The sequence below is a fragment of the Bos indicus genome, chromosome 9 (assembly GCF_029378745.1).
Source record: "Bos indicus isolate NIAB-ARS_2022 breed Sahiwal x Tharparkar chromosome 9, NIAB-ARS_B.indTharparkar_mat_pri_1.0, whole genome shotgun sequence".
NCBI classification, from domain to species: Eukaryota; Metazoa; Chordata; class Mammalia; order Artiodactyla; family Bovidae; genus Bos; species Bos indicus.
The window spans coordinates 70,988,443-71,002,094 of NC_091768.1; the positions used below are offsets into that span (position 1 = coordinate 70,988,443).

A 13,652-nucleotide genomic window follows, 5' to 3' on the forward strand; every position below is an offset into this window, starting at 1 on the left:
TCTACCAACAAATAGTTGCTCAGTGACTAAGTTGTGTCTGCTTCTTTGTGACCCCATGGACTGCAGCACACCAGGCTCCTCTGTCCTCCACTATCTCCCAGAGTTTGCTCAAATTCATGTCCGTTGCATCAGTGATGCTATCTGACCATCTCATCCTCTGCCAACCCTTCTCCTCCTGCCCCCTCAATATTTCCCAGCATCAGTGTCTTTTCTAATGAGTGCAATGAGTCAGCTCTTCACATCAGGCAGCCAAAGTATTGGAGATTCAGTTTCAGCACCAGTCCTTCTGATGAATATTCAGGATTGATTTCTTTTAGGATTGACTGGTTTGATCTGCTTGCAATCCAAGAGATTTTCAAGAGTCTTCTCCAACACCACAGTTCAAAAGCATCAATTCTTCGGCACTCAGCTTTCTTTATGATCCAATTCTCACATCCATACATGATTACTGGAAAAACCATAGCTTTGACTATACGGATTTTTGTCAGCAAAGCTATGTCTCTGCTTTTTAATATGCTCCCTAGGTTTGTCATAGCTTTCCTTCAAAGAGCAAATGTCTTAATTTCATGGTGCGTGTAACAAGTACAGGGAATAAAAACCGTAATGAATGAAGTAGTCCTTACTGAATATTATGCTTCAAGACACAATTTGAACCTATATATTTGAATTATATTATTAAATTATTCTTGGATCTAGAATTATTGAAATTTAATAAAATAATATTTGCAGTGACCTGGGGATGTAACGTACATGCTTCAGGTCAAAATTATAATAATCTCACTTTCAATACTCCATTCACTTGTAATGGCCTTTTTATTAATGTGCTTCAGGAAACAGATTTGCACTTTCTGAATGGGAGCTAAATATTTTTCCTGACACTATATATTTAAGAGCTTTCCGAAACCATGGATAAAAGAAGCCATGAATGAGAGGATTGCAAGTGGAGTTGAAGTACCCAAGCCACACTAAAAGATCAAGTACTATCATGGGAGTGGAGTAGCCTAGATATGGGTCAATCAAAACAGCAAGAAAACAAGGCAACCAGCAAGCTAGAAACACTCCCATTACTATACCCAGGGTCTTGGCTGCTTTGCGATCCTTTCTCTTGGATAAGTTTTTTCTCACTTCCCCCTTTGTGGGCATGTTGTCTATAACTCGAGCATGTCGTTTGGAAACAATAAAGATTTTGCCATAAATACCAACCATAATGGAGCCAGGAGTAAAAAAACATGTAGTGAACAATATTGTCCCCCAAAATTTGTTGAAAGCAAGTGCGCAGAAATTGAAGCAAGCAACAAGAATCTCATAGTTCTGCATACCAGAAACATTGGCCTTGGATAGAACTAAACCAAAAGAAAAAAGAGCAGGGGCTGACCAGCAAACTGCAAGCAGCCACTTTATCATGGAGATGGTCATTGTGGTTGTGTAGTGTAGAGGGTAACACACAGCATAAAATCTATCAATAGCAATGGAGCAGAGGTGGAAAATGGAGGCCAGACTTAGCATCATGTCAAAGCTTGTGTGGAATTTACAAAAGCCATCCCCAAAATACCAGCAGCTCTCTACTGATCGCACCATGCTATATGGCATAATGACCAAACCCAGCAGAAAGTCTGTGGTTGCCATGGAGAGGATCAGAAAATTTGTGGGAGAGTGAAGCTGCTTGAAATGTGATATGGAAATGATTATAACCAAGTTTCCAAAGATAGTGATGAACATGGCTCCGATCATAATTGAGTACATTATTACTCGAATATGAAAATGGCGGTTGGTGGGAGGACAGGATTTATTTCCAAATGTTGGACAACTGGATACATCTTCAGGAATATAAGTTAGATCCATGGTGCTTTATCTCTTTAAACTCCTTTTTTGGAAGGTAAGTCAATGTTTCTTCTCCTCTTAAAATGATCCCAGGAAATTTCAGCCCTGAAAGTACAATGAAGTCACCTGTCATTAATTCATTTCAATTATAATATATAAATATTTAAAATTATATAAATGGTGCTTACTTTCTGAGTTGTTTGCTGCATTTGAAAGTGAAAAACCTCAACTGCTCACTCTTTCCTGTTTTAGTCAATTTTACTCTATTTCATCCTTCTCTTTCATTTCATCCTTCTTTATTCACACTTTGGCCAATCAAATTTCGCATGACTCATATTGATCATAGGCATGCCTTTCTCTTATTCTACTGGGAGGCAAAGGACTAGTCTCTTGTTTTCCCTGAATTCTTGGTACTTAGGTTAATGCTTGTAGCAGGCACTAGATGCATATTTATGAATGAATAAGTATATACATAAATGTGAAATTATGGCTGTTTTAAAATACTTCCATTGTTCCAATAAAAGCAACTGTTTCAATACACTTATAACTTTGCTGAAAAGAATCGAATAATTTCAGGAGCTCACTTCATAAAGTATCTTTCTATATTAAATTGCTTCTAATACTGCTATAAAAGAATCACTCCCAGAGTAGCATTTAGAGAGGCAGACCTGAGAGATTTTCTCTAAACATATTTTACTGATCCTTTAGGCTAGTGAGATAAGACCTAAGGATTTTGAGTTCAGATATGGATATGAAGGTATTAGTAAAAGGAAAAAAAAAGAAAAAACTGCTGCAGGGGTTTCAGCTAAATGCCTTTGGGAGATGGTGGCAGTGGTGGCATAAGAACCCACTCAGTGCTCCATGACCCTGTTAGGATGGAGTTATGTGTTCTCAGTCATGTCCAACTCTTTGCAACCCTATGGACTGTAGCCCGCCAGGCTGCTCTGCCCATGGGATTTTCCAGGCAGGCATACTGGAGTGAATTGTCATTTCCTGCTCCAGGGGATCATCCCGACCCAAGGATTGAACTTACATCTTCTGTGTCTTCTGCGTTGCTGGTGGATTCCTTACCCGCTAAGTCATCAGGGAAGCCAGGATGGGGTTATACTGGCTTTAACGTCCCTTATGCATTGTTTGGTGCCTTACCTTTGCAGAGTTGGAAGTGTTCTTCCTGCTGATTCAGATACTCTGAAAAATTAAAGAAAATACTATGTGGGAGACTTACAACTTACAACTACACTTACATACTTCTAAGTCCATGAACATGCAGGCAAAGTACACTATTATCTAAATTTAGTTTTTCCTCCTTTTTATCTGTTGAAAAAAATCACATCAGATGGATTAGCAATGGAAAATAAACATTAATGTTGTTAGTTCTTTAATATACTAACTCAAATTAAATGTTTAATTTTTTATTTGTTTGAACTTAGATAAGGTTGATAAATAATGTGCTTTCACTTTCTCCTTTAAATTTTGATTGTAATGTGTTTCCTGGCATCTAAGGCTGAAGCCTAAAGTATTTCAGCTGTTAGGAAACTGCTTAAGAGAACTATATAACTTTTCAAATCCACGTCTCAAAATGTAGACTTTTCTGAATGTCTCTGTTTATATCTTTCAGTTAGGACAAAGAGACTTTTTATTGAAAGTAGGATCAATGCAAAGACCTGGAACTAACACCAATAATAACTGTTTCATTTCTCTCTCCATCAGTCAGAAAGTAATGTCAATTTTTATAATATCTATTAAAAAAAAATCTTAAACTCCAAGTCTCAAATATAAATTCTATTTTTTAAAGCTCCAAAATCATGCTTAGCCTAAACAGTAGATGCCATTCAAACAGCAGATTTGTGTTAATATTTTTATTAAATAAAGATAAAAGTATGATTTTATGAGTAATTTCAAAATTTGAGCAGTATCTATATTGCAACAGTGTAAATGGTACATGTAGTATAACAGGAAAGATAAGCAAAAGTTTAAAATTTGCAAAAATCCATGATGTTGGATCTTTTCTGTAAGTTCTCTAACATCTTACATAGACCATAATGATTATTTACATAATGATTATTACAATAACAGAACTGCTTGGAAACCATTCCAGGGATGACAATAAGTAGACTGCATTCAAATGCTGTGCTGAAAGCTAAGATAAAGAGAAGAAAAAATTTTTTTTCTGTGGCTGATTTCTATGACAAATGATTAATTTATTCCAAATAAATGGAATCACAGTCTGTAAGTAAGCTTCATAAAACCATATGGCAGTTCGCAATGGGCAGAGATAACACCTTGAAAACAATCTTCTTAAAAACATCTGGGAGCAGGAAAAATATTTTAACTGACAGTAAATACATACCAGAAACAGGCAGAGAGACCTCCATGTCAGAGAGCAGGGAGAGAAAGGAGAGTGAAAATTAAAACCATAGTAAATATCTTTCTCATAAATAGCCATAAACTATAGCATTCTTGAAAAACAAACAGAAGAGAAAAATCTTTACTACAACTATCAAAGAAGTATGAGGTCCAATGGAAATTGATCTAAATAAATGTTTTATCAAGTCTATGTGTACTTTTTTTGGTGGATACACGGAAAAGGTCTGGAAAAACATGCTTTGGCTAGAACATCGGAGCACTAGTTCGCCTGTGATAAATGATAAATCTTTTCCTCATCTGTTGGCATGGAAACCCCAGTTGTAACCCCTCCTCCCTTCAATCTACAATACTCCGCAACCTTTGGTCATGTAGTCTCTATATTCCCTGCAAACACCTGTGGTTTGGCCAGTCCCCTTTTCTCCACCTGACCCTTCAATCTCTTGAAAACCTGAAGGCTCAGCTCAAATATCATTGCCTTCTAGAAACCTTTTTTCACTCTCCCAGCTGGACTATTGGGATGACTAAAGATCTTAAAGTTATATTGTCTTCCCCATTTTACAGCTGACTTTGATTTCAAATGCCTTTTATTTTATCCTTTTCTTAGCACAACACTTTAAAAACATACATTACGTTAATTTACAATTCAATTTTTTGAGAAGTTTACAGTTAATGAGATAAAATGCCCTTAACTGTCTAAGCCTGGCAATGTTTAGTACGGATCTGCGTTCATCTCAGGTAAGCAGTAATGGCTTGCTGAATTAAATGGAAAGAAATTAATTTTAACACATTGAGAAATCTACATAATAGGCACTTTGTCTCATGGTATTAGAGACATTTGGTTTGAGAAAGATTAAATCATTAGGGAAACAGTAAATCTTGTTTATTTAAATATTTTTTAAAAAAATTTTATAATGTTGTGTTGGTTTCTGCCATACAACAGCTCAGATCAGCCATAATTATACATACATTCCCTTCCTCCCGAACACCCCCCACCCCACCATCCCTCCAGGTCGTCACAGAGCTGCAGGCTGGGCTCCACGTGCTACACAGCACATTCTCACCAGCTATCCATCTTACACCTTACAGTGTATACATAAAGTAGCTGATGCTACTTTCTGCATTCGCCCCACTCTCTCCCTCCTGCACTGTGTCCACAAGTCTAATCTCTATGTCTGCATCCAATCTCTACATCTGCATGTCCATTCCCTCCCTGCAAATAGGTTCATCAATATAATTTTTCTAGATTCCATATATATGCATTAATACACTGTATTTGTTTTTCTCCTTCTGATTTACTTCATCCACCTCACTAGAGCTTACTCAAATTTGTTCTTTTTTATGGCTTATTTAGAAAGTACCTAATAAATCCTCTCCCCATGGACAGAGGAGCCTGGTAGGCTACAGTCCATGGGGTCGCTGGGAGTCGGACATGACTGAGCGACTTCCCTTTCACTTTTCACTTTCATGATTGGAGAAGGAAATGGCAACCCACTCCAGTGTTCTTACCTGGAGAATCCCAGGGACAGGGGAGCCTGGTGGCCTGCCGTCTATGGGGTCACACAGAGTTGGACACGACTGAAGTGACTTAGCAGCAAACATACAATACTCCAAATGAAACTCAGCCAACAAAAATTTGGATATTTTAAAGTTTTTAAATTACTTAAAAGGCACATTTCCACTGCCTTCTCCCAACTTTTCAGGTATAGAATGTAACCAAGGTCTTGAGGGAGAAGTTGTTACTAAATGCTGTAACTAACATTGCAATCCAGGTCCTTTGGTTCCTGCTGCAATAAGCTTCCCACGATTGTTTACTCTCCAAGCATGGGAAATAATAATAATATCAATAAGAAAGTCTATGGCTTCATCTGTTCATATTTCTTTCATACGGTCCTTGCTAATTAAATTATGGCCTGTAATCAGCTATGGATGACCTCATCTCCTGGGAACATTTTTGGAAATGAAAAATCTCAGACCCCTCCCACCAATGCACATTTTGGCAGGATAATATGTTATTTACATGACTATTGAATTCTGGAAGAATGGTTCTAGACAATTAGGAAGCTGTATTTTTAGTCTGGACACTCTTTGCGTATGAAATGAGTGGATAATCTTGAGGAGTAAAGAGTGACAGACTAACTCAAGTAAATGTTGCTTGCAAGAGAAAAAAATATCAAAAGTGAGATGTGTAGTGTCTGGCAGTGAATTAAATAGTATATACCAAGAGTGTTTTTTTTTTTTTTTTTTTAGATATATTATCAAAGAGGAGAGTGCATTTTAACATTATTAAAACACATATGTAACTTACATTTACTATAAATCATGTCTTGCATAGTTCCTGTTATCTGCAAAAACATTTTTAAAATGCCCTACATAGAGACTTTAAACCTTGCCATTTTGATGTAAAATTTAAAAACTTTTTTCATAATAATTGTTTTGCAGTTGGAAAAAAATCCTGCCTTCTCTCTTGCATGCTATTTGTAACAATTTTGGGTTCTTTGTAAAATTTAGTTACTGTTATTCAGTTATTTTGGAGAAGAGAATAAATCAGATTTAAAAAAACTAGGATAGTACATTTCTAATTCTTTTTATTGACTCAGTACCTTCCCTCTCTTGATAAGTTAGTTGTGAATCATTGTGTCTCTTCTGGTGGCTTTGCAGGCATCAAGTCAGGATTGTAGACAGTGTAGTGTCAAGGACTGAGATATCTGACTCATAAAAGTTTATCTCTTCTCTCCAGAGGACTGGAGTGAAGAACACAGATTCAGGAGTTCCTAGAGGGAAACTAAGTGCACAGCCCCAGTGGAATTGCTCTTTTATCTCTCTTTCCTGAGGGATATTAACCTATTCTGTCTATTTTTAATATCCCAGATAGTTTTCAGTGCTTTTTTTTCCAAATAAAGGATGACAATTTCATATCAATTTCATGGTCATTTGGGCTTCATTCTGGTAAAATAGGGGAGTAAAATTTCTGTATCTTAAAAACATATAGACTTATGTAGCTAAACTAAATGTTGGCTGATATCCAAAGTAGAAATAATTGTCCAAATCATAAAAGGCCTCAGTTTACACTTTGATTCCTGGATGAAATGAGAAGATATTGGGATGGGAGAAAAGTATTTATCTTTGCTTCAGTGATTTGTTCCAGTTTAATAGAATCCTTAGTTAAAAAAACAAAAGTATACAATCCAATTAAATCTTGATAAAAACTAGTGTAGTAAATCAGGAGTCCAGAAAGCTAAGTTCTAGTTCTGCTTCTAAAGAAAATTGTATCAGTTCAGTTCCATTCATTTGCTCAGTCGTGTCCGACTCTTTGCGACCCCATGGACTGTAGCACGCCAGGCTTCCCTGTCCATCACCAACACCCATGCTGCTGCTACTGCTAAGTCACTTCAGTCGTGTCCGACTCTGTGCGACCCCATAGATGGCAGCCCACCAGGCTCCATCATCCCTGGGATTCTCCAGGCAAGAACACTGGAGTGGGTTGCCATTTCCTTCTCCAATGCATGAAAGTGAAAAGTGAAAGTGAAGTCATTCAGTCGTGTCCGACTCTAGCGACCCCATGGACTGCAGCCTACCAGGCTCCTCCATCCATGGGATTCTCCAGGCAAGAGTACTGGAGTGGGGTGCCATTGCCTTCTCCGACCAACACCCATAGCCTGCTCAAACCCATATCCATCAAGTCGGTGGTGCCATCCAACCATCTCATCCTCTGTCATCTCATCCTCCTCCTGCCTTCAATCTTCCCAGCATCAGAGTCTTTTCCAGTGAGTCAGTTCTTCGCATCAGGTGGCCAAAGCATTGGCGTTTCAGCTTCAATACAATAGAAAATTGTATAATCTGGGGCAAATCATTCAATCTCCCTTGGGTTCAGCTTTCTCATCTATAACGGCCTATAAAATTTTGAGTGTGAGGGGAAACAGTACTGACTTTGGGAATGAATGCAGGGTGAACCGTGGAAGGAGGAAAGCAGATAGGATGCTGGGTTACTACTGTATTTGAACTAGTGAACAAGCCAGGATGACCACATTCTGAAACTAAAAAGTGCCTCATAGAGACACAGACTTAGAAAACAAATGTATGGATACCAAGAGGGGAGGGAGAGGGTGGGATGAATTGGAAAATAGGGATTGACGTGTACACTGCTATGTATGAAGTAGATGGCTGGTGATATGATTCCACGTCTATGAGATACCTAGAAGATTCAAATCCATAGAGTCATAAAGTACTCTGGTAGCTGCCAAGGGTTGGGGAGTAGAGGGTAGTAAGGTGGGGAAGGGGGATGGGGAGTTTTTAATGGGAACAAAGTATGGTTGAAGAAGGTGAAAAATTTGAGAGATGGATGGTGGTGAGAGTTGCATAACAATGTGAATGTACTTAGTGCCTCTGAACTGTACAGTTAAATATGGTTAAAATAATTTTTTTAAGTGCAAAGAAAATTATGTTTCAGTGAAAGGGGAATAAATGAGTAGAATGTTTAGCTACCTGAATGATTTTTAAAATATGAGGAGGATTCTAATAGAAAGAAGCATCATGAGAAACTTTTGGACCAGATAGGACTGACAAATTGTTATTTCATCCATAAACACCATAATAAACAACAACCACCATCACAAACACTATCATTCTGTAAAAAGAACACCATTTCAAAGAAGATGCACTGTTCCACCTCTACCTCATAGGCTATTGGGTGAGATCAACCTATCATTAGGACAGCAAGGATGGAAGGGACATACAAGGTCTGGAAAACACGGGTCAGCCCATCTTCAGGCAACCAGGCAAGACACCACTTAAGCTGACTTCTGGGTAGTCACTGTTTCATTGTCATCTGTGCAATGAACTAAGATCAAAGCACATTTGTGGGGCCTCTTGAGAAACCTATATGCAGGTCAGGAAGCAAGAGTTAGAACTGGACATGGAACATCAGACTGTTTCCAAATAGGAAAAGGAGTACCTCAAGGCTGTATATTGTCACCCTGCTTATTTAACTTATATGCAGAGTACATCATGAGAAACACTGGGCTGGAAGAAGCACAAGCTGGAATCAAGATTGCCGGGAGAAATATCAATAACCTCAGATATGCAGATGACACCACCCTTATGGCAGAAAGTGAAGAGGAACTCAAAAGCCTCTTGATGAAAGTGAAAGAGGAGAGTGAAAAAGTTGGCTTAAAACTCAACATTCAGAAAACTAAGATCATGGCATCTGGTCCCATCACTTCATGGGAAATAGATGGGGAAACAGTGGAAACAGTGTCAGACTTTATTTTGGGGGGTTCCAAAATCACTGCAGATGGTGATTGCAGCCATGAAATTAAAAGACACTTACTCCTTGGAAGGAAAGTTATGACCAACCTAAATGGCATATTCAACAGCAGAGACATTACTTTGCCAACAAAGGTCCGTCTAGTCAAGTCTATGGTTTTTCCAGTAGTCATGTATGGATGTGAGAGTTGGACTGTGAAGAAGGCTGAATGCCGAAGAATTTATGCTTTTGAACTGTGGTGTTGGAGAAGACTCTTGAGAGTCCCTTGGACTGCAAGGAGATCCAACCAGTGCATTCTAAAGGAGATCAGCCCTGGGTGTTCTTTGGAAGGAATGATGCTAAAGCTGAAACTCCAGTACTTTGGCCACCTCATGCGAAGAGTTGACTCACTGGAAAAGACTCTGATGCTGGGAGGGATTGGAGGCAGGAGGAGAAGGGGACGACAGAGGATGAGATGGCTGGATGGCATCACTGAGTCGATGGACGTGAGTCTGAGTGAACTCCGGGAGTTGGTGATGGACAGGGAGGCCTGGTATGCTGCAATTCTTGGGGTCGCAAAAAGTAGGACATGACTGAGTGACTGAACTGAACTGATGTAAACATTTCCAAAAAGAGAAAAAAAAATGCTCATTGAAATAATGTAATGGAAAAATTAAACAAAAAAAATTTCAGTGAAACACAGAGCCCGTACACACACACAAAATACATCCACAAACATACTTGTGTATATACATTTAAATGAAAACTTCATAAGGCAATCTTTACCCTGAATGCAAGTATATTCTGAAATTATCTACTTTCTTCTGTTCTGGTTTGCTTTTCATTAAAAACATTTTTTGCAGTCAGTGGTAAATTAGAACCTCTTATGTCCACGTGCAGGAATAGGTTAACTTTTGAGGAATTTTAGAACCTGTTGACATTACGTTCATAGCTTGAAATCAGCTCAATGAAAATAAAAAATCAAATTCTACAAATATGGGCTTTTTTCTTTCTTTTCAGAGCCAGATGTTAAACATTTTCTAGCACACCACTGGTTGCAGACTTCTAAGTGGATTTTACAAATTACTAATGGGTCACAACTTAAAGTTTAAAAGTCATTGATGAACATTGGGGTACACGTGTCTCTTTCCCTTCTGGTTTCCTCAGTGTGTATGCCCAGCAGTGGGGTTGCTGGATCATAAGGCAGTTCTATTTCCAGTTTTTTAAGGAATCTCCACACTGTTCTCCATAGTGGCTGTACTAGTTTGCATTCCCACCAACAGTGTAAAAGGGTTCCCTTTTCTCCACACCCTCTCCAGCATTTATTATTTGTAGACTTTTGGATTGCAGCCATTCTGACTGGTGAGAAATGGTACCTCATAGTGGTTTTGATTTGCATTTCTCTGATAATGAGTGATGTTGAGCATCTTTTCATGTGTTTGTTAGCCATCTGTATGTCTTTTTTGGAGAAATGTCTATTTAGTTCTTTGGCCCAGCACTGTTTATAATAGCCAAGACATGGAAGCAACCTAGATGTCCATCAGCAGATGAATGGATAAGAAAGCTGTGGTACATATACACAATGGAGTATTACTCAGCCATTAAAAAGAATACATTTGAATCAGTTCTGATGAGGTGGATAAAACTGGAGCCTATTATACAGAGTGAAGTAAGCCAGAAGGAAAAACATAAATACAGTATACTAACGCATATATATGGAATTTAGAAAGATGGTAACAATAACCCGGTGTACGAGACAGCAAAAGAGACACTGATGTATAGAACAGTCTTATGGACTCTGTGGGAGAGGGAGAGGGTGGGAAGATTTGCGAGAATGGCAATGAAACATGTAAAATATCATGTAGGAAACGAGTTGCCAGTCCAGGTTCGATGCATGATGCTGGATGCTTGGGGCTGGTGCACTGGGACGGCCCAGAGGGATGGTATGGGAAGGGAGGAGGGAGGAGGGTTCGGGATGGGGAACACATGTAAACCTGTGGTGGATTCATTTTGATATTTGGCAAAACTAATACAATTATGTAAAGTTTAAAAATAAAATAAAATTAGAGAAGAAAAAAAAAAAAAAAGTCATTGAATAGCACATGCTGTATAAAGCTTCTTGTACCCAGAAGCACCACCATAAATAGAAGCTTTCTTCTTTGCTTCTTCCTGCTGCTACTCTATTATTCAAAGATACATGTACACATTTTAAGCAAAAACGAGTGACTGAGTCAAAATGCAACCTTTTTTTGGTATGTACTTCACATTTATTAAAAATCAGAACACCAATAGTCATACAAAGTGTGAATGAGCCAGAGAAAGAAAGGAAGGCTCTGGCTGGAATTCCCTGGCTAGTAAAACAGAAAAATAGAAAAAAGAAAAAATGTCAATTGCATGATTAAGATGATACTCGGACGGAAATGCGGATGGTATCTGGGGCCTCAGTTACACAGTTTCCATTTCTTATTTTATTAAAAAAAAAAAGGTTCAATCTCACAACTGTAAAATCTAGTAAAGGCTGATTTTCAACTATCAAATGATTGATTCTTGACATCATATGACTTCTTGAAATTGTTTTTTCCATATTTACTTACCTATAATTTTTAGTGGTCGATGTTTCAAAATACCTCTGATCAGACTCTGAGGAAGACAACGTAAATAAAATATCACACAAAATGTGTGTGATAGTGAGAATGGGGAGAGCAATACTCAAGCTCAGCTTGTGTTTTGCTCCCTTCCAAATAGTACAAAATTTTGTGTGTGTTCCCTTCATCCCCTTCCTGGCTTTTTCTACCTTCTCTTCACCTTTCTGACTTTTTTCTTTCTTCTCTACCTATAAGCAGTAAGAACTATTCTGAAAAGACAGGATTTGGGGTTCAAAGAAAAAATTCTTTTTTCCTCTCAAGTTTTAGAAACCAAAAACTTTCCATGGTAGCCAAAGTCACACATACACACACACACCACACACAGAGTTTAAGTAACTTTGTTCTTCTAAATTCCAGTCCTTTGCTTCTTTCCACTCATACAAATAAGTCTATTCAGTTTCTTTTTCTTTAAACAAGTTAGTATTATGGAAATGTGAGCTGAAAATTTTACCCAGGAAAATGTACTTCAGGGCTCTGCGAAACCAGGGATAAAAGAAACCATATATTAAAGGATTACATGTGGAGTTAAAATAGCCAAACCATGTCAAAGCATCAAACAAAACTACAGGAGTAGAGAAGCTCAGAAAGGGATCCAATAAAATTGTGAAAAAGCAGGGAAACCAGCATAATAAAAAAACACCCATCACTATCCCTAAAGTCTTGGCTGCTTTCTTGTCTTTCCTCATTTGATTATTTTGATTTTCTGGTAAGTTGTTGATTGCACGAGCATGCTTTCTGGATACTGCAAAAATTTTGCCATAAATTCCAACCATCACAGACCCAGGAGCGAAGAAACCTGCCATGAACAAGGTGGTGCCCCATAGCTTGTTGAACATCACTGGGCAGGAACTAGAGCAAGCAACCAAGATGTCATAGCCTTCTATTCCATCAGCATAGGCCTCAGAGAAGACCACTCCGAAGGCGAATGTCCCGGGGACTGACCAGCAGAGAATCAGCAACTGCTTAATGGCTGGAATAGTCATTTTGATTGAATACTGTAAAGGGTAACAGATAGCATAAAATCTATCAATGGCCACCGAGCAAAGATGGAAAATGGATGTAATGCTGAGCATCAGATCAAAGCTATAATGAATCTTGCAAAATGTAAGCCCAAAATACCAGCAGTTCTCCACTGATCTTATCATACTGTATGGCATGATGGTGAATCCCAGCAGGAAATCAGTGACCGCCATGGAGAGGATGAGGAAGTTGGTTGGTGTGTGAAGCTGTTTGAAGTAGGAAATGGAAACGATCATGGCAAGATTACCAAACACTGTGATGAATATGGCTCCAGACATAAAGGAATACATGGCAGCTTGGACCCCTACCGGCCTTCCGTTTTCTGGGCAAGATCCACTTCCATATTCAGAGCAATTCAATAGTTTCTTAGGAAAAAGCAAGAACACATGGGATTGTGTCAGTTAATAGACAGTATATCACGTTTTTTATATACTTTCATAGAAAAATTTTAAAAAGACATAGAAGACTTAAGGAAGATAATTTATGATGAATTATTATAATTTTCTTATTTATCTTAATCTGTATTTAGTCTTAACCTGTAAATTTACAATTCATAG

At 38.2% G+C, this 13,652-nt stretch overlaps 2 protein-coding genes across 2 annotated transcripts; both read right to left on the minus strand.

Moving 5' to 3' along the window:
• Window positions 1-816: 816 nt before the first annotated feature.
• LOC109563660 (trace amine-associated receptor 3) lies at window positions 817-1,842 on the minus strand. The gene has a single exon (XM_019966994.2). It carries the CDS (start codon window positions 1,840-1,842, stop codon window positions 817-819), a length of 1,026 nt encoding a protein of 341 aa, XP_019822553.2.
• Window positions 1,843-12,464: 10,622 nt separating this feature from the next.
• Window positions 12,465-13,385, minus strand: LOC109563661 (trace amine-associated receptor 2). Its single transcript, XM_019966995.2, has one exon. The coding sequence runs from the start codon at window positions 13,383-13,385 to the stop codon at window positions 12,465-12,467; it is 921 nt and encodes a 306-aa protein (XP_019822554.2).
• Between the last annotated feature and the right edge of the window lie 267 nt (window positions 13,386-13,652).